The sequence below is a fragment of the Cynocephalus volans genome, chromosome 1 (assembly GCF_027409185.1).
Source record: "Cynocephalus volans isolate mCynVol1 chromosome 1, mCynVol1.pri, whole genome shotgun sequence".
NCBI classification, from domain to species: Eukaryota; Metazoa; Chordata; class Mammalia; order Dermoptera; family Cynocephalidae; genus Cynocephalus; species Cynocephalus volans.
Window position 1 is genome coordinate 271,545,434 of NC_084460.1, and position 21,545 is coordinate 271,566,978.

General features: G+C 39.2%; 1 protein-coding gene across 1 annotated transcript; it reads left to right on the plus strand.

The window, feature by feature from the left end:
* Positions 1 to 16,466: 16,466 nt before the first annotated feature.
* On the plus strand, positions 16,467 to 20,611 carry FAM237A (family with sequence similarity 237 member A). The gene is made up of 2 exons (XM_063090640.1): positions 16,467 to 16,878; positions 20,478 to 20,611. Exons 1-2 carry the CDS (start codon positions 16,467 to 16,469, stop codon positions 20,609 to 20,611), a joined length of 546 nt encoding a protein of 181 aa, XP_062946710.1.
* Positions 20,612 to 21,545: the final 934 nt, after the last annotated feature.

A 21,545-nucleotide genomic window follows, 5' to 3' on the forward strand; every position in this document is an offset into this window, starting at 1 on the left:
CTGTTGTGTAAATGTAAATTCTAACCTTTTGTTAAAAGGGGAGAGGGGGGGAAGGGAGAGGGGGGGGAGAGAGAGAGAGGATAGCAAGACCCAAGGGAAGGCTGAAAATTTATTCCTGAAAATTTATACCTGTGGGAGAATATGTTCCCCAGCCTGGCATATCTGGGGAGATCATTGAGAGAAGAAACGGGATTTTTCAGTTACTTCTGATGAGTGAAACAGTCTTCTGTTACAAAACTGATGAGTGAAAAATTACAGGAATGCCTCTTCCAATCCCATATTAAATAAGAACTTCATTGAGTCAACAAGTAATACAAATATCGACTAAGTAGAAAACGCTTTGCTAGACATGGTGGGTCAGAAAATATTATGCCCAGATGCCGCCCTCCAGGATATTACAGTTTTGTAGAGAAGCTGAGAAATAGGGAAAGAATTTCACTCATGATGAAAAGGTCATACTTGGTAAAGAGAACACAAATAAATAACTATGGAGGGAAAATACTACTTCCTGCTGTAGGGGTGTAGGGAGAAAATCAACAATATTCTATTGAGAAGTTAGCATTTGAACTGGTATCTGAACAATTGGTGATCTACAGAGCTATGGAAATGGGAGAAAAGTGTTGCAACTTGAGCTGGATAAGATATACAAGTTCAGCAGAAGTAACAATGACCAAAATACCAGTGGCTCAACCAAGATAGAAGTTTTTCTCTGTTATCACATAAGCAGTCCAGAGCCATTATGGCGGCTCCACACACCTTCCGTCTTCCTGTGGCGCAATTCTTACCACGAGCTTCCATCTCACGAAACAAATGAGCAGTTCCAGCTCCCACCACCCTGTCTGCCTCCCAGAAGAAGGAGGGAGAGGAGGAGGCATGGAAGGCCTACCACTTCCTGTAGTACCAGTCTGGCGGTTGTGCATGTCACTTTTTATCACATGCATGGGTTGGAACTTAGTCATATAAGCATACCTAGTTACAAAGGAGGCTAGAAAATGTAATGGGGTGGGGGGATATTACTAAAGAAAGAAGGTTAGAAAAGGGCATTGAGAGACAGCTACCAGCCTGCCACTGTGTGTAAAGAAAAGTGCCTGTGGAGATTGTGGGCATGGGTGGAGATCAGTTGGTGAGTGCCATCATGTGTTGCTCAGATCTGCTTTTGCAAAATAAAGAGATTGGTTATAAAGTGTTTATTTCTCTCTATGCTGGGAGTGTTGGCCCTTTTGGAGATTGCCTCTGCTGAACAAAACTGCCCTCCTCAAAGTAGGCTGCATCCAATGATGGATCAGTATGGGGTGATCAAGGCTCAGCCCTCTCTCCCCCACTCAGGACAGCTCTGAAAAATTGTCCCAGCTCCTGCATAAAAGCTCATCTCTCTTGGCCCAATCCTACTTCCTTCCTTCCCTTTCCATAGGTGTAGAAAAGCATTCCCTAATAAACTACCTGCTCACTAAGCTGTGCCCTAGAGACTGCTTCCTGGGAAACCCCGTCTGCAGCAATCACCAAACGGTTTGGTGTTATCAGAGCATAGAGTGTATAAAGGGGAAAGGAAGGAAGTGAAGAGTGAGTGGTAACAAGCCTTGGGTAAGGTTGTGGAGATCCTGAACTGTGGCGTGTGGACTTGATTCTGCAGGCAGTTGTGAGCAGATTCTGAGGATCAGAAGTTATCTGACAGTAATACTTAAGATAGACTGTGGGTAAGAGAGGTAGGAGGTGAGCAAACCAGTTAGGATGCTGGGGCCACAACACAGGTGTGAGATAATGAACAACCAGCAGAGGCTCTGGCAATGCAAAATAGAGAAGGGACAGATCACATGCAGGGATCAACTGGGCCTGCAGCTGATCGTGGGAAGCAAGGCAGGGAAGAGTAAAAAGATGAAAACCAGGTTCGGTACCTGGTGACTGGAATGATGGGTCAGTCTGGAAGAGATCCTGAAACACAGAAGCAAAGATGTAATTCATTTTGGAACTGTTGGAGTTGAGGGGCTGAAGGAAATCTAGGTGAAGGTGTCCAGCAAGCTGTTGAAATGAGGATGTGGAACTCATCAGAGGAGTGAGGAGAGAAATATTTACTTAGACCCATCTATAGATGTAATATTTTAAGTTATAATTTAAGATATATGAGGGGTCTTAAGAAGTTCATGGGAAGGTTTGCATCATCTTTCAAATCCATTTTTTCCATGAACTCTTTGAAGTACCCATGTAGTTTAAGCCATAAGATAAGCCATAAAAATGCAATGCAATTTCTTTTCTTTTTTTTGGTCTTTTTTTTGTGACCGGTAAGGGGATCGCAACCCTTGGCTTGGTGTCGCCCGCACCGCGCTCAGCCAGTGAGCGCACCAGCCATCCCTATATAGGATCCGAACCCGCGGCGGGAGCGTCACTGCGCTCCCAAGCACTGCACTCTCCCGAGTGCGCCATGGGGCCGGCCCGTAATGCAATTTCTAAGGGAGGTATTATAGAAAGGGAAAGAAAGGCATAGGAAAAGAGGGGGTCTGAAGAAACTGGGAGAAAATATGGAATAAATGCAGCAAGAGTCCATTACTTCCATGAGATGGGCACTGCGTGCTAAAAGATTACTGGCAGCAGAACTGAATTCTATTAGTCCCAAGAACAGGATTTAGTGAGAAAGGGTGAATCAGATCTTCCTGCATAGCCACGATTTCAGCTGACATGAAATCCATAATGGCTTTCCATAAAGGTCAGCACACAGCACAATTACCAAAAGTCCTGGGAACCTTGCTAGGATATCTGAAAATTTTTTGAGGGCAACTGGGTGTTCACATGTGAAGAAACTTCTAACAATACGTCTGTGTAATGAATGATTTTAAAAAAGAAACATTTACTTCCATTACTGTAAACACAAATGCACTTTCCTGAGGCCAACGCCGAAATTACAAGCATTTTGGCATTCCAGGAACAAGACATGAGAATGGCACTTCTGTACTTATTAGAAGCTAAATTTCATTTAGCAGTAGAGTAGTTGTTTATCAATAAAATCACAATAGCTTTCCACACACACAAAATATTATTCCTGGGCTACTATGACATAAGAGCAGAAGTACAACAGAGGGGGGAGCATGAAGAAAGTTGTAATTGTTCTTAAGTCTCCAAATTACATTCTCAGTGCCATACAAAGAAGAGGTGAGTTGCTTAAGACATTTCATCAGGCATTTAGTATTTTGAGCGATGTGAGCTGAACATAAGGAATAGAAGGGAGCCATCCATGTAGAAAGGCATGGGTGCAGGTAACCAAAGTGGTTCTGGTTGTATTTCATTGAGTTTTCAGAAAGCTGCATAACCTCTTCTTTATGGGTCATGTATTGCCCAGAGCCACATTTAATTTGCTGTGGTTAGAAATGAAATATTTTTTTCTTTATAAAGTTGAAAAAAATATGAGAAGGCCTTGTACTCCAATACTTATATGAGACCAAACACTCAGATGAAAGGAGGAAAATGTACTCAATTCAGTCCATTTCTGCTTTGTTCTCAGGACATGAGAACACCGAGTGGGTAGCTGCCCATATGGAATAAAAAGCCTTTCGCTTTTTACAGATGAATGAATTACAGATGAACGTCCCTGGAACATCCTTTGACTACCTAAGTTTGTACAATTTCCAGTTACCTAGAAAGGCAAACAATTTATATAGCCACAAGTCACATATATTTTGTCATATAGATCATCTCTTTGGCTGACCTACCTGCAATATTTTGATAGTTAGCCAAATAGCTTTGCAATTTGTTTAGTTTGAAAGTTTTTAATATATTTACTTATAGCAAAAGATAGAGATAAATTTTGAATTCTTTGCACAAAATTGATCAATATCTAAAACTGAACTCCTTAAAAAAAAAAAAAAAGACTGATGGCTAAAAATAATGGTGAAATCTTGCTTTTGAAACAATCAGTTTTACTGACCATGAAAAATTAAACCCTGGAAGCATTTCTAACCAAATAATTTCAATCCCACATCGTACTCTTCTTGCCTCCTGATTTTATGAGGGCCTGAGAATGCCTCCAATCCACTACTCAGTATGAGAGAAGCTGTTCTATAGAACGTTATGGGGTAACCCTTGTCCTGGGAACCATTTTAGAGAAGGGGAGAAGTGCGGTGTCTGAAAAGCTATAGGGAGCCATGGTCCTGTACAGAGTATGCTTGAATTGCAGTGATTTAGAAATGAGGTGGGTCATACATGTGAATATGACTTTTCAGAAATGGTCAGAGAAAGTGGGCTTGAGTTTATTTGTGGATGAGCATGTCTTTAGCTTTATTTTATTTGCTGTTTTGACTTCCTTCCCTCTTCTAGGGTCTCATATCTGATGTGTTTACAACTGGGAAGGTAAGGAAGAGGCTCGATAGTCTTCCTAACCAGCAGCTCACCCAAACTGCTGGGCATTTGATGAAATGTCCAATGCGAATGCTTCTGGTTAGGGTTGTTGCCTGGTGTCTTTCTGGTCCTGAAATGGATCGATGTAATGAATGTCTAGTAGATCCTGTGGGCAGTTCTCTCACTTGTGTCTGTTATCCAGTAAGAAAGAGATATTGAACTGGACATTCCAAAATCAAATTTCTTCTGCTGGGGATGACAAGCTATGTTGAGTATCAAATGCAGATGTCACGTTTGAGAGAAGAGGTGGTCGTTTTTTGATAGCACCTCTAGATCAAGGTTACAAGTTGGAAAAAAACTCCTATATATCAAACTTATATGCAGGAAATTATAGACTTCTAAGATTTAATCGGTTCCTTGGCTGATGTCACAACTCTTTTAGACTGTAGAAATTTTCTGCATGATTAATAAAGTCTAGGGACTTTGTTAGAGTCTAAAAGTTTTCTGTATGATTATTAAATCAAAGCCATGTGTGAATGAGTGTCCCCATTTGTGTGTTTGGTATGAAACAGTCTGAATATGTGATCCCTAGATGGGATGGAGATTATTTGCTTACATATGAATGTGTATCATTATTTGTATATTTAAAAATAATGTGTATAAAATATAAAGGTGTGTGTGTGTGTGTGTGTGTGTGTGTGTGTGTGTGTGTGCGCGCTTCCCTTGGCTGGCCAGTACAGGGATTGAACCCCAGACCTTGATGTTATCAGCACCATATTCTAATCAACTGAGCTAACCAGCCAGCTCATATTACATGAATAGGCATTATACATACACTTGAATATGTAACATGCTCCTCTAAATCTGTGCCTATATGTATACATTTAAATTCGCTTAAGATATAACCCTCAGACATGTAAGAAGCAAGGACCTGTAAAAAGAAATCTACTCTTCTTCAGGAGCTGTGGTTGTTATAGGAGAGGTGGATCGCCTGTCTTTCTGAAGGTTTTCAAGGAAGGGAAGGATGCTAATCAGGGGTCTGACTGCAGAATTGCTGAATGGTGAGGCTTATGCTCCTCACATATATATTGGTTAGGTTGCAGTGGCTTCAGATGTGTATGCCTAATGACACTTGAATTTGGTTGATTCAAGTCAATTTTAGGGGCTGTGATTTTGTTCAAATGAGCACTGATGCACTTTCAAAGCTTGAAGGGATTGAAGATCTAAAAAAGTTAGGAGGACTGAAGTTGTTTGTGTTCTTGAAGCAGTGTTTTTCTCCTTGATCTCTATGATAATACATGATTTTATTGCCTTCATTTCACTTTTGCTCCTTTAAATTATCTTGTTTGTTTACTTACATATTGTTAGTCTTCTTCAGTAGAGTGTAAATTTCACGAGAGCAAAGACTTTATCTTGTTCATTGATATATCCCCCTATGTCCGTAACAGTGAATGGCATGTATGTGATATTGGACAAATGAATTGCTTTGGTTTGGCATATGTGTCATTATATTTCAGAACCTAGTTCTTTGGCTACTTTCTACTGTGTTCCCCAGTAGCCTGTGAATTCATCAGTGGTTTAAAACACATCTTAATGACCTTTCATGGCACCCAGTAGGGGACATGCTTCGAAATAGCAAGTATTTGGTCATCTCAACCTCCTCTCTGCTCAGGAAGATGCTGTAGATGAACTCTCCAATCTCACTGACCTGACCTTACTCCAAAGAAGCAGCCAGGGGTGAGACTGGTGGTCACAGGATACAGAGTGACTGCTGTCATCCCAAGAGTTCAGATCAGTATGGGATGTATTTCTGGTTTTCCTCCTTGTTTTATTAGCACTAGCTAAATGAGTGGGTGCTGCAATAGAGGACATCTTAAATAACCAAGAATATTATACTATTTTTGAGGAATGAATTTTTACAGCATCTGTTTTACATGAGGAATGAAGAACATTAGTACATTAAAAATAACATTAGCTGGATTAGAAGGATAAAGACCTTCTATAGGTGATAAGGAATTTTTTTTTTACTTGAAATTTAGGTGCACAGAATGGGATTAATCATCATTTTTGATTGTTGATATACCCTATCATTAGTCCACTGGTCTTTTGTTTGCATAAATGTATTTATTTAATTACCTACTTATTTATTTAAAATAGTAAATATCCATGAATCTACCACTCAACATGATAATTAGAACTTGACAGTAAGTAACTTGCTTACGTGAAACTCCTTCATCACATACATTGGTCTCCTCCCTGCTAAAGAAATTACTACCTTGATTCTTATAATAGTCATTTCATTGCCCTTTGAAAACATACATGTATTCTTTTACATATTCTTAATAAATGTGTTGATTAGTTTTAGTTAACTTTAGAAAAATGGTATTGACATTCTATACTTGTATGTACTCTTTTGGGACTTATGTTTTCCTTCTCAATATTATATTTCTACGATTCATCCTTGGTGTTCCACCTACCATACTTCATTCATTTTAACTGCTGTGAAATAGTCTGTTGTGTAAATATACCACAATTTATTTATTCATTTCCTACTCTGAGCATTTGAGTTGTTTCCATGTATTTGCTATATGAATAGTGTCTCTGTGAACATTCTTGTACATATTTCTCTATGTATAAGAATTTTTCTAGTGTTTATATCAAGGAGTGTAATTGCTTACTCATGAAATACATCAGTGTTTAATTCTTTTTCTATAGTGATTTTACCCCTGTAATTCTTAATTTCAATTATTTGCTAAACCCCAGGATTTCTAGACATATATTTAGTTAACAGATTAGTGCCAGAATCACAGAATAATAAACTGGCAAAGCAAGAAAGAATTTTGAGATTACTTTATTGTACCTGCTCAATTTACAGAGGAGAGTATCAATCCACAGGAGAGGTGAAATGACTTGCTCAAAGTCCTAGAAACAATGGGCTTTCAGATGCATCCCCAAATAGTTTATGTAACAATCACTGCATTCTTACCAGCAACTTCTATTACTCAAATACATAATGTTTGATGAGTAATAATAAAACTTCCATTTTAAAGATAAAGTAGTCAAGACCTAAGAAAACACAAAGATAAGCAGCAAAGAAGTTATCCCAATTTAGGGTTAAACTTGAATTTATTCAATGTGTAGTTTCCCATCAGCTCACACTGCCTTGTAAGGTTAACCTTGCTGATTGCCTTCCAAAAAAAACCATTCCCAACTCCCTGGATGAAGTACTTTACTGTCTGCTGGGGCTTTTTCCCAGATTGTTTGCATCTGTAAGTGACCATGTGACCTAGTTATAGCTCATGAATTTCAAGCCTAATTCCACTGATGAGGGTTATGAAATGCTTTTACTTTCTTGCTTAAAAAGGGTGTTGTTGGGCTGGGACAGTTCTGCTACTTGCTGTCTGCCTTGAATGTTGATGTTACATCTGGAGCTATGGCAACCAGCTTACGAGTCTGAGGAAGGTCAAGACAATCATAGAAACATAGGGCCTGATATCCTTGGGCCACTGAACTAACAGCAGCCACATGTCTCTAGACTTCTTATTAGGTAAGAAAAAATAAAGCCCTTTTTGTTTAAACTACAATTTCTATTACTTGCAGCTTACTGCATTCCTAGGTGATATACCATGTTACAAAAATTATCTCAAACTGAATGTAGAATGTGTCTCATTTTCCAATGACTGATAATTTAAAATATTGTTGTTGGATGTGAAATGTTTTTTCTCAGGGAAGAATGATTTCACACTTTCATACTTGGCATCTACCTTTAAAATTATAGTCTTTCAATAAAAAATTCCATTTCAGAGGATGTGTCTATAATCACATCAAAGCAATATTCATCAAAAGCATAATTTAAAATTTGGGCACTGGGTGAAGGAAAAAAAAAAACGAAATTGGCTGATTGACAGTTTTACCCCATTGTACAGACATGTGAAAAAAAATTCATCAAAGTTGATTAATGACACTCATTACTATAGTCTCCGGTTCAAATGAGACTATTCTCATAAATAAATTCAATCAACTTTCATTAAGAAATTATTATACGTGTGTTTGGTTCTAAGGTTGAGTGTAGTTAGACACGATTCCCACTCTGAATGAGCTCACAGTCTATTTGGGGTGAGAGTGGGAAGGTGGGAGACAAATAGACATGTACAACAATTAGAATACAGTGAGCAAATAAGGAGTGTGAATGGAATTGTATGGGAATCTAGAGTACAGCACAGATAACTCCCTGAGACCTACATGAGTCAAGGAGAAGTTCCTCATCCCCAGGGCTCTGTTCATACTGTAAGACTTTTATGCATTCAACATATAGGTCTATATCCTCATTTGTCCTTTCTTAGATGTTTTCTTTTTGGCAAAAGTCTATGATTATCACCAGATGCCTGGTTTTCTGGACTGTGAATTCCCCTGCTCTTCCTGTGTGTTGAGGTAGAGATTTTATGTTGCTTTTTTGCTATTCCATCATCATTGAAGCCTTGGGAAAAAGACTTACTTTTGCTAAATCCTTAGACCTTTGTCATTGCTGCCTTGGTATTTGAGCCATACGTAAACTCTATGGGATTTGCAACCTACTGAAAAGAGTGGGCAAAGGACAGAAATATCTTGAGAAGTACCTGGAAAGAAATCACCACTACACCTGTTATTACAACTACAGTATCTTTAGCTGGCCAAGCAGGAAAAATATGAATGAACTATTCCTGTATCCCTGAGTAACTTTTCTTTTCCACACATTTTGGAATCAACATCCAATATCATCTGACTACTTCACTGCAACCTGTCCTTATGAATTTAGTGACACTTATAGAGTGACTCATCTACTTACCCCAATGGGCATTCCAGGAAATTGTCCTTGTTTATTGCCATCTTCAAATAATGGAAAAGCACAAAAGAATGAGAGAAAAATAATTATTTTTACTATCTGATCCTAAACGTTAAAGAAGCATCCTATTCTTAAAGGCTGTCCCCATCATTTGCAAATTAATGCACCGCCGAAGACACAAACTATCTATATAACTGCTCTCAAATTCCATTAAAATTAATCAGAAGTCCTTTTTAATGTCTTTGAGAGTTGCTTCAAGTGGCAAAAATCAGAAAATCTACCCATGGGGTGCATTCAACTAATTGCGATTTACTTCTCAACTAGTCATTCTTTAGCCCAAGGCTGCAACTGCATAAAACTGAAACAATTCTTTAGGTGACAAATGCCAGTCAAACCAGTTTTTTAGCATGATATAGTTTTAAATGACCCATTGGGTTCCTGGATATTTTTAACAATTCAGAATGATGATGTGATGAACTCAGTCCAGATGTAATGTGTAAAAATTATTTTCTCTGTATGTTGAACCCACCATATGCTCCCTCTCAGTTGGTATTGGGGAGCAAGTAGGGGAGTAAGAATAGATTACACACATTGAAGAGAATAGAGAGTGACAGATAATGCATGTATTTTCATGGCACAGATGAATAACAACAAAAAAGTTGTGAGTAGAACAGTTGTTACTAGCGACCAGGAGAGGCAGGTTGTAGAGGAGGAGCAGTGGTGGACAATAGGTACAAAATAATTGTGTGCCCTAAGTGAATCATTGTGCAGTATATGCATGTATTGAAAGCACACATGGTGCCCCACAAATATGTACAAATAAATATTAAAACAAATAAAAAATAACAATAAAATAAAACATACATTGCAACACAGTATGTGTGGTTAGGATCTTATTCTAAATAAAAATATTCAGTAAGATGACTACTTAATTTTCAAGTGTAAGTTGGTAAGTTGTACTTATGAGAAATGTTTAGTCAGGACGTGGTATTTCAGAGTAGCAGTACAGAAGTTTTACTGAAGGTCAAAACTTCCAGTTTCATCAGCTATGTTTCAATAAAAAATAAATAAAATAAAATGCATTAGGTAAGGTGACAATATAATAAAATATAATTACTTATGCTAAAAACCCCCAAACTTCCAGGCTCAAGTAATTATATTGAAAAGAAAATAAAAAAGCATATGAGCAGACACCAGCTATACTTAGAGAAACTTTTTTAGAACCTTGGCTCCCATTAGCGAGAGCCGTTCTAGGCTATCTGGTTGGAATAGCAATGTCACACACATCCTCAGCTTCATTAAAACAAGGATGACCAGGATGCCCATTGCAATTCATTCTACGAAAGGTGAACCTCAACTACAGTGGCCTTTGCATTCACTTCATTGCAGCTGCTCATTTCAGTGCTTGTGCTTAGGATTCAGAAAGTCTGCTCCATCTATACAATCGGAATCCTTGATCTCCCTCTCCTGACTGGAAGCGCCCTGCCTTTCATTATCCTCCCTCTTTACTCCCCTTACACCTGTTTTCCCCCTTCACTGAGACCTCCGGTTTTCTCCATTTCCTCCCTTTTTATAGGCAAGAAAACTGTTTCAAAGAGGTTAAGTAACTTGCCCAAAGCATTACATCAAATCAAAAGTATCAGCAAATATAGACATCCCTTTATTTTTAAAAGTAAAAGAAAATGCTTCAATTCTAATTACAAGGTGCCATCCATTGACAGATATGTTCTGATTTCCATGGTGTTAAATGTATGGAAAAGTGCATCTAAGAGTCAATGAAATATGACAAGTGAGGGATACATGGTGCAAACCCAGGTAGTTGAGATCCAGAGCAGAATAGTCTTCATCATTTTGCTATTCTGCCTCATAAAAAGCCTACAAATATGCCAAATGGTTCATCACGAATTCATGCTCTCAAACTTTACCTGGGCTTTTAGTCCCGTTCTTTAGTCTCTGTCTTTTCTCTTTCTTATCTCTTCTCTCATCTCTTTTCTTCCCTTCACTGATTATCCAAAGCATTTCTACTCTAAGTTTTCTACTTAACACCTATCCTCCTTCACTTTTTCTGGATGACTGTGCCTCTTACTTCACTGAGAAAATGAGACCAGCAGTCACCATCTCTCTCAGCTGCTCCGTTGCACACCACACCTCCTGTAGACACATTCATAGCTGCAGAGAGCCTCTCTTCCTCTGTTTCAGAGGGCAAGCTATCCCCGCTTCCGTGAAATGCTGGCGCCTCCTTATTCTCTTATTCCTACTGCTTCTTTCTCCCTCTGATTCGTTCTTCTCTCTTCATGTTCAACTTCTCCTTCTTTATTGGTTTCTTTCCCTCAGCCTGTAAACATGACCAAGACCCAATCGGTAGCCTTCCATTCCAGTCTTTCTTCCTCGTCTCACCTAACCTTTGTAGAGTACTCCAAAGGCATTGTCTTCACTTCCTCTCTGCCCACAACTTCTCTTTCCCCAACACTCAGTTGAAATTGCTCTTAATAAGCTCCTCAGTGACCTATTTTTTAGATCCAATGGAAATTTCTTTGACTTCATTTTATTAACCCCCTTTACTGAATCTGTGTAATGTGGTTGATTTCTTCCCTCTTTGTGAAAAGCTCTATCTCTTTGGATTCCAATGCATCACACTCTCTTGATTCCTCTTATCTCTCTGTTTCTTAATCACTGAAAGGTTGGTGTTTCCCAGATTCTCTCCTCAGGCTACTCTTGTACCCATATTCCCTACTTTCCTCTCATGTTTTAAAGGATTGCCTACGTGTTGACCAGATCCCAAATCTAGACTTCTTTCCTAAGTGCTGTATCCCAAATGTTTATTTCCAGTTTCCACCTCTTCCTTGCCTACTCACCATCTCCAGTTGGACATCACTCATCTCAGACTTAACATGTTCAAAACCAAATTCTTGATTTCCCTTTTCTAAACCTATTCCTCTAGCCATTTTTATTTCCAGCTGATGGTAATTCCAACTTTCCAGTGCTTAGCACCCAAAACTTAGTATTGTCTTCCATTTCTTTCTTTTTCTTGTACCCCATATCCAGTCCATCAACAAGTCCTGTTCCTTCTGCTATCAAAATATATTTACAATATGATCACTTTCATCATCTCCACTGCTACCACCCTTATCTATTCCATTACCACGTCTCACCTAAGTTATTGCAACAGCTGCTAGCTGAACTTCCTGCCTCATCCTTTGCTTCTCTCCAGTCTGTTCTCCACTGAGCAGCCAGAATGGACTTCAGACCACCTCTCTGACCTCTTCTCCTACCAGTATACACCCAAAACACTCTTCTCACATTACGCTTGTGACCAGGTCATTGTCCTTGCTTCCCCCACCTGCAAACTGGATCTTTCCTTCACTATGCATGACTCACCCTTTCACTTTATTAGAATTTTACTCATATTTTCTCATCAGGAAGAGCTTCTCTTAGTATTCTATATAAAATAGTTCTTCTCCATCATTCTTTTCTAATTATGCCTTACTTTTTCTTGATAACGCTTTGCTTTTTGTTATCACATCTGACACTTTACATGTATATTTTTTGGAGGGGGCTTCAGAATGATAGGTGTTCATTATTGACCAAATGCATGGCACTCCTTGTTTATTTAATTAGCTAGTATGTGTTCGTTTATGATATTCATAGCTATAAACTCACTACTCAACATGGAAACTCAAAGCATAAATTATTATACGTGTGTGTGCACGTATGTGTGTATATTTATACTACTTATATGAGTATATGTGTATCTATAAACTTAAAATTAAAACATAGATTTAAATCCCCCTTCCCAACTAGAATATAAGCTTCTTGGGAGCAGGGAATTTGTTTTGCTCTTTCTGCATGTAAAATAGTGCCTGATATATAGGCACTCAAAAATAAAATAAGCACTGAATATTTATATATCAATGTTTTCAAGAGTGACGTAACTGTCAACATGTCCCAAACCAGAATTAAATCCCCACATTCCTCCCTGCCTTCAGCCTTCTCTCTCTACACTCCTTGCCTTGACTTTGCTCCCCAGAAGCATAGAAGTGCTGTGAGTCCTCCCCCACGCCTTTGCCTGTGCTGTCTTCTCCACTTGGAGCAGATCTCCTCCTATCTCTGCCCTTTGGCTCCAGGACACCTGTAAAACTCCTTTTCCAAAAAGTTCACTGTGATTCACCTCCCCAAGATGCTTTCTTTTCTCCTTCCCACCCTTTTCTTCTCCTCAGGATTCTCCCATGCCAATCTCTATCCCTGTGCTGACACACTGTGCTAAAATGCCTTGCTTCTCTGATAACCTTCCCCAAAAGGCTGTGAGCTCCTTGAAGTTCAGGAAGCAAATCCAAGACTTCACCCTTGATCTTTTCCTACATACGTAGGGGGTATATAGCAGCAGGTGTTAGTATGCCCAGTTCACAGATGGAGAAACTGAAGTACACTCCATCCAGTTTCTGAGCAGGAGCAAAAGCCCAGAGCCTCTCAGCACCCCTCTTCAGAGCTACTTCTTCCTTGCACTTGGGGAGGGGGCTGGTTCCCCGTGACTTCAGTAAACCTCACTATAAAGCCCTGTGTCTTTCCGGAAGGTAACCATGGATACTATGGAGCTGGCATGAAATCTTTTGTTTAATGGAGACTACAAGTGTTCTTCAGGATGTTGAGGGGATTTTGAGGCAAGGGGCAAAACCTGGAGCAAAGGAGAGACTTTTTGCCTCCAGGCCCTTGGCTGGGTGTGTTTCGGTTAAGGTGGGCACTAATGCTCAGCAGAGCCCTGAAGGAGGGACAGGTCTCTAACCTGGGACTAAGATATTAACTAGATCCGAGGCAAGAATGGAAGGGGATCCCAGGCACTTCCTCTTCTTGGAAAGCTCAGATCTGGCTGGGAAATCGGGAGTGGCGCGCTAAGGAAAGCTTTGGCAGCAGCAGCCCTGGCTCCTGAGGTGACCCAGACTAGAGCCTGGACACGACGTCTCCCGGCCCCAGTCACAGGGAGCTTCCAGCAGCCCCAGCTCCCTCTCTTCTTCTTCCAGCCCAGGGCCACAGTCAGGCAGGAGAAGTTCATACCCCGCATGTCGCAGGGAGCCTCCTTATTTCCTCGGAGCCTTTGCTGACCGTCGGGGGGCGTGGGGGGGCGTCCATGTCCCTCCTCTAACTCTGAGAGTCCAAGGTCTTCCCTCACATCCCTCAATTCCCTTTATTCTCAGACGAGGCGGCGGGGAGAGCGGGAGTCCGGGAAGCCCCACTCCCCTCCGAACCGGCGCGGAGCTGGGCCCCAACTTTCCGGCTCCCGCGCGTAATGTCACTCCTCCCGAGGTGGGACGGAGAAGCCAACCTCACAAAGGCTCGGTGCCGCCAGGTGGAGTGCGTGTGGCCAAGCCTGCCTGTTTCCTGAACCGAAATCCCCAGGGGAGGGAGGGAAGAGGAGGGTGCGGGAGATGGACTTGGAGGCGAGAGGTGGCGGCGATTTCCAGGCGCTTTGACGTAGACTCGAAGAGTCGCCGAACACTCCCATCGCTTAAGAAGAGTCACGGTAGCCCTCGGGACGTGGAAGCTGGGGACGGTCTCTCTCCACGGGAGCAGCCTGAGCACTTCCTCTCCTCGCGCTCGAGGGAACCCGGAGAGGGCCGGGCAGGTGAGTGTGGAAGGGCGACCTAGGAGTGGAGCCGGAGTAAGGAGGTGAGTGGGGCCCGAAGGACAGAGACAGTCCCTGACACTTCCTCCCCGAGGAGGGTGAGGTCGCAGAACCAGGCGCGGGGCTGAGACGCACCGAGCACCGCGCGGGGCTCGCAGCGGGGCGCACGGAGGACCCCAGGGTTAAGCAACTGAGAGCAACAGCAGCTCTCCAGGCTCCGAGAAGCCTCTCCTTTAAAAAGGGAACCTGAAGGAGCCAGTGTGAGCGCTGTACCTCGTGCAGTCCCGGACCGTGCCAACTTCAGCACCCTGGACAGCGCCCCGCCCCCGTCCTCCAAAAACTCAGCCCTGACAGCTTAGACTTACTCCCTAAGGAAAAACAACCTTGGGGGAACTCGACTGTGATACTGCAGTTCAGAAAAGGACATGATAAATGTGATCTTGCTCAAGCAGAGATAATGTATAAGTTATATGAAAGATAGAGGAAATATTTTTTGAGTAACGTTGTATCTCACACATGCTCCTTCAAAATAGGAACACGCATGACCAAAGACAGTTTCTGAAATATTTATTTAACGGTACCTCAATAGGTACTGCAGCTGTGCAGAACAGAAAAATTCATCTTATGGTGTTCTCATTAAATGTTCCCATATAGAAGTATTCCCACGAGCTGTTCCTTGCTTCCCTTCACAATACTAATATCTAAAAGGTTTGGAAATATAAGATAAAACTAAAGGTGAACTGTAGGTGCCCTTCCTGTTTTATCTTTATGTTAGAGTTGTTTACGTGTGATTATACATTTTGTATGGTCTTTGAGGAGTCAGATACACTTTTTTTTCTGGGAAAAAAATTTAGGTTGTTATGACTTTAAGGGCATCATTTCTTATTGCATTTGTCTGAAGTGGCAACATAAAAATCATTTCAAGGGGGAATGTGGATGCTTTGATTTTATTACAACAAGCATTGAGAGCCAGAAAAGTTGAATGAGGGGAAATAATTATTAAAAAATCTTGAGATTTATAGCAAGAAGAAAGAAATTAGAAAACATTATCTTTATGAAAGCTACATCAGAATTGCAGAACATTTTAGATATTTGTAAAATGTCTGTTGATTCTACTCTAATGAGTTAAATATATATCCCTTGGTTTCCACATATATGCACCCATACTTTTAGCACACTGTCTTGTGTTCATTTTTATTACATTTTATAATTGTGATGTCTTTTCAAAAAACTTAAAAGTCACTGTGAACAGGAAAGCATCCAAAGGTAAAACATATTCAAATTCCTAATTGTATAGGAGTCCTAGATTAGGATAGCTAGGCTTAGTTAAGATATTATAGAATAATTAGAGTCATGCAAGCACGATTTTAAATGTTCACTTAATACTCTTTTAAAAAAGTATATTTTTCTGTAGCAGAGAGAAACAGGTTCTCTTATTCACCTTACTAAAAAGCTCCTATTCCTAAGAACACATTTTAGGAATAAAAATTTCTTAACTTAAATACAGTCACTACTTGGCCTGGCAATGAGTCACTTTACATAGAATGGGGCTTGTAATATGGGAGATAAGACTTTTCCTGCTTAGTGACAATGATGTGTTTCCTTGCTGGAACCAAGTTTCTTAAGGGCATACTTACTTTCTTTACTGGGAGGAGCATGAGCAGGGACTGATGAGATATTTCCATCCTGTTCAGTTTCAGGGCCATGGCCGATCCTGGGAACAGAGGAGGGATCCACTGCCCCTTGAGCCTCACCTGCTCCCTGCTCATTATGGGAATGTGCTGTGTGTCTCCTTTCTTCTGTCATAGCCAGACAGACCTGCTGACCCTTAACAGGGCTGATCCTCAGTGCTGGGAATCCTCCTCAGTGCTCCTCCTAGAAATGTGGAAGCCTCGCATTTTCAACACTGTTTCAGGCTTCTGGGATTTTATGATCTACCTGAAGTCATCTGAGAACTTGAAGCATGGTGCACTGTTTTGGGATCTGGCCCAACTCTTCTGGGACATCTATGCGGACTGTGTCCTCTCCAGGAACCATGGCTTAGGAAGGAGGCAATTGGCAGGAGAGGAAGAGAAAATTTCAGCAGCACAGCCACCACACACAAGGAGTAAAAAAGGTGGTCAATCCCAGCTCCCATATCTTTTAAAAGGGTCAATCAATTACGAATGGGCTAAATTGTGAAGAAGGCTTTAGGGGAATCCAGTGTCATATATATTCCTCTCCAGAGCTGAACACCATGAGCACACAAGTGATAGGAAGATAGCGCTTCTTATTTTTGCATTTTATAGTAGTTTATATTAACATGTTACCCCCTCCTCATACCTCAAGTCAACAGCAGCAAGGAAGAGTCAGAAAGACAAGTAAGGAATAGCATGATTCCCAAAATACAACGTAAAGATACAAAGGGATGTCCCAAGACCAACACTGTTGTTTACCATTAGCCTGAGCATTGGCAGTCATAACCTGGTGTTCACTTGCTGTGGAATTGGGAAGACTTGAATGTAAGCCAGGGAAACATTCGCAGCACACAAACTCTTGCCCCTTTTAAACTGAAAAAACATTGCTTTCATGCAAATGGAGGAGCCTTTTGAGAGGTACTTAGTTGATGAAATAAAGAGTAAAAATTCATCTGGCACATAGATTTACTCCTTGTTGCTTTTTGAATGAATCTCAACTAAGTAAATTCCAGAAAGCTGAGTAATTAACTTTTAGTAAGCTGGAATTCCTACAAATTTTAGAGATTTTCAGCGAAATAAATTCTATATTCAAATACAGTCTTCTCTGGAGGTAAAGAAGAAATATCCTTTATAGAATTAGAATGAGGGTGAGTGCGCTCCTGTGAGTAAGCAGAGCCCTATTCATATGGTTTTTGTTTCTTTTTTGGTGTCATTTCAACCAGTGAACTTCCAAACCTTGTTGCAAGGGCTGTTTGCGTGACAGTAACTCTTTAGAATTATTTAATGCATCATTGGAAAACTGGGGCATAACTAATTTGTGCATTTGTACATTTTATTGTGAGAATTGTTATATATTCCCATAATCTCTCTATTAAAATAGCAACGAACAGTAATAATTTTAATGTACTCTTTCCTAAGATATTTCAGAGCATTTATATATCTAGTTTGTTTTAACCTCAGTAACTAAAAATCCTCATGATTCGCTGATCAATAAAACCAGATAATTCAACGTTATTATTTGTAGATACATTTATTATTTTTGGTAAGTGCTATTGTGACTTAAACCACTTTCCTTTTTTAGAGGAAATATTCTTTTAGCAGCTTTGCTACTAAAATAGAAATACAAAATGAATGTCTTTAAATGTTGGTTACCATTATGAAAACAATATTTTGAACAGAAGCTGCCCAGGCATCAGAATCAGTAAGGACCATATATTTTCTTCTCTTCTGCTGAGGGTGGTCCGTAGGGCCCTTTCTCCTATTCTTATCCTACTTAGCTGTCATACTCAAATCATTACCAGTGTTTTTTCAGTATCTTGTACTCCTTTTGAAGAACTCAAAGATATGTCTGCAGAATAAATGAAAATAATTTTATTTGTGTTCAGCTGAACACGAAACTAGTTTTGGAAGCCACTTCCTTCATCTTGCTACAGAGCTGCTATTGACTCAGCTGGTCTGCAAACTTTAGGGAGAGTTGCTATGCAAGTAGCCAAGTAGCAGGAGTGAACATTTCACTTTATTGAAGTTATCTTAATGTCTGACACAAACAGTTGTTTGTAGATCAGGAAACAAGATTTTCCATTTCGTTTGTATAATCACAGTCAAAGAGGGTCTTGGGTCAAGGAGATACCATGTCCAAAAGTTAAATAGTTACAGGAACATTGAGATTTCATCTCAAGAGGCCTGATTAAATCTCTAGAGGCTCAACTGGGCTCTGGATGTACTTGCATGAATCCTCCAATAATTTTTTCTTTTGTGCCTGGGGGACAATATGCTGCCAGGTTGGGATGGGGGTGAAAGTGAAGAAGTGTTTGTTTCTGTAGTTCTCAGGGAAATCACATCATCAGGTCAGAAGGGAGAAGTAAGTGTCTACATAATATGCAAAAAGAGACTTGTTATTTTGATGTCTTCAAACCAAATAGTTTAAATGTACTAGCAAAATCTTACTATGAATCATGCTTTGTTAAAAATATAAAACTCTATATAATTTTTCATGTTAATGCATCGTATTTGTTTGTACACAAATGCTTGATTTTCCACTTTACTCACTCCATAAAATTTCCTAAAAATTAATTTAGTTAGTCCTCAGTTTCTTCATCTGAAAAATAGAGTTATGGAAAGAATTAGATGACCCCTAAAGTTTCTTCATGCTCTCTGTTCTACTGTTTTTGATTACATAAAGAAGAAACATATGAAAGGCACTTATTTAACTATAGAAAGAATCTTACTCCAAGATTAAGAGCTTTACCCTAGGACAGTTGATTGAGCTGGGTGATGACCTGGACATCGTGGCAGTTTATAACAATGATTGGCAGGAGCAGAGGAGGTTCAGAAATGAGAATTCAAAAAAATCTGAGGGCTAGAGATGTCATTATGAGAGAAGACTCCAAAGTCCATTGTTCTTTAGTCTGGAACAATGTGGGCTAATAGCTAAATGCTGAAGTATTCAAAGAAAGGTGTGAAGAAGATGTGCCCAGGCTTAATAACTAAATTCTGATAGACTGTGTCAAGGGAGAGAGAGAGAGAGAGATCAAGAGAGAGAGAGATGGATTAATTGATTTAGGGAAAGAGTACATTGATAACACCCAAATAGAAAATAACAGTTGAGGTTAACTCATGGCTTAGTAAAGGCATCAATGCAAATGAAGAGATTTTGAAGTACATTCTTGTTTGTGTAAAAAATGATGGCCTCTTTCTTCAGCACACCTTGCTCTGCCACTGGGAAGGACAGAAAAATCTGCTTTTCTGGGCCTGGCAGTTTGTATGTTCTAAAAATATAGTGGGTCTTTGTTTTTCTCTGTGATGAGAAAATTAAAATTTAGATTTATTATGTGATAGTGTTTTCAGTTGGTGTCTGACAAGCTGGCAAATATTCATACTGCTTATTTTTTAGATACTATACACAAGAGAAAATAATGCTTCAAAAACACAAATAATTAGACACATAAATGCTTGATTTCCCACTTTACTCACTCCAAGAAATTTCCTAAGCAACATACTCAGCAACTACCCATCTAGAAATGTATTCTAAGGAAACATTCAGAGATACAGCCAATGACATAGCACAATGCCCTTTATTACAATACTATTTATAGTAACAGGACATCTGGAAATAATCAAAATGCCCCACAATAGGGTATGGTTAAGTAAATTATGGTATAAAGTATGCATGCATAAAACCATGGTTATGTGTGGAAGATTATATTATGGGTGGTTTAAAATTTTTTCTTTATATTTCTGTATTAAAATATGACCATTTTTACTTTTTCAATAAGACAAATATATCAATACACATTAATTAACAAGAAAATGTATTTATTATAATTTATTTAATTTAGATTATATAACTAAACTGCATAGGATACAAAACTTTGCTTACATACAAATTTACATATACAGCCCTGCAATAAATTTATGTAAAATTTTGATAGTAGAATGGCAGAAACATCAAACTTTCTTTTAAAAAGCAATTTATTGATATTTAATTAACCTGAAAATAATCTGGTAACCTTATGAAGTTCCTTTTCTCTACTTTCAGGTGCATATTCTCAGCTTCTAAGAACCCCTTTTCCAAAGAAGAAAGAGCTGATTGAAGATTTGATAAATATGCATGTACACAGGAGTGGGTCTAGGTTCATTGGAAAAGTGAATCTGGAAATAAAGAGAAAATAAATCTAACCTCAGAACTAACTCACATCTCGGAATGTAAGAAAATGTATATATAAATATTTTTTCTTAACTATTGATCATTTATTTATTTTAAATGGTGGGAATGTCCAGAGATAAGTATTAAGCCAAATCTCTCAGAGTACTTATTTAAAGCATCATTATTTTAGGCTGCTAGCATGTTCCTTCAAATGGTGACATTATTGCCAGACCATCCCACTGTCTAAAGGAGTTAAATAACTTCCAAAGATGACTTGGGATTGGGAGACTCAGATACTTTGTTGTGGGATGCTTGACATCTGTTAATGAACTAGGGTGCCATACATTTAACTTGAATATGCTGCATGACTTCCAAGCCATTAACCACCGGACTGCTTATGCACAGGCATATAAGGGACTATATTTATCAATTACCAGTTACCAATGGTCCACGATACCTGCATCTTGTTTGAGAGAATATTTTTGAATACTGGATGAAGCAAAAAAATAAAACAAAACAAAAAAACTGGAAAATAAAGCATTCTTCTATTGGAAATTAATTAGCAATTAATTTAATTAATAAAACTAATAAAAGCTCTGGACCCCAAGTAATGTTATTGGAGTCTCTTTATTTCAATATTTAATGTTACCATCAGTGATGTTCAAACTCTAATAAAATGGTATAAATATAAATAAGTATAAATTATTTCCCAATTAGCATATTTCCTATTTGATTGAATATTAAAACTCTGTAAGTGGTTATATTTTGCATTAAAAAGCAAAATAAAAGTAAAATGAACAACATTATAAGAGAAGAATCCATAAATAATTTTTCCCTGAAAAATGAACAGGCTGAAATGAGGTTTATAGCAGAGAAGTTCAATTAGCAAAGTTATTTGAGTTCCAGACACAAGGCTATTTTTATCTCTAATTATTCCCACCTCTCCAATCATTCTATTAT

Coding starts and splice junctions, on each gene's coding strand:
- FAM237A (XM_063090640.1), top strand. CDS start 16,467: ATGGCCGATCCTGGGAACAGAGGAGGGATCCACTGCCCCTTGAGCCTC. Junction 16,879..20,477: donor ACACACAAGGAGTAAAAAAG/GTGGTCAATCCC, acceptor CTCTACTTTCAG/GTGCATATTCTCAGCTTCTA.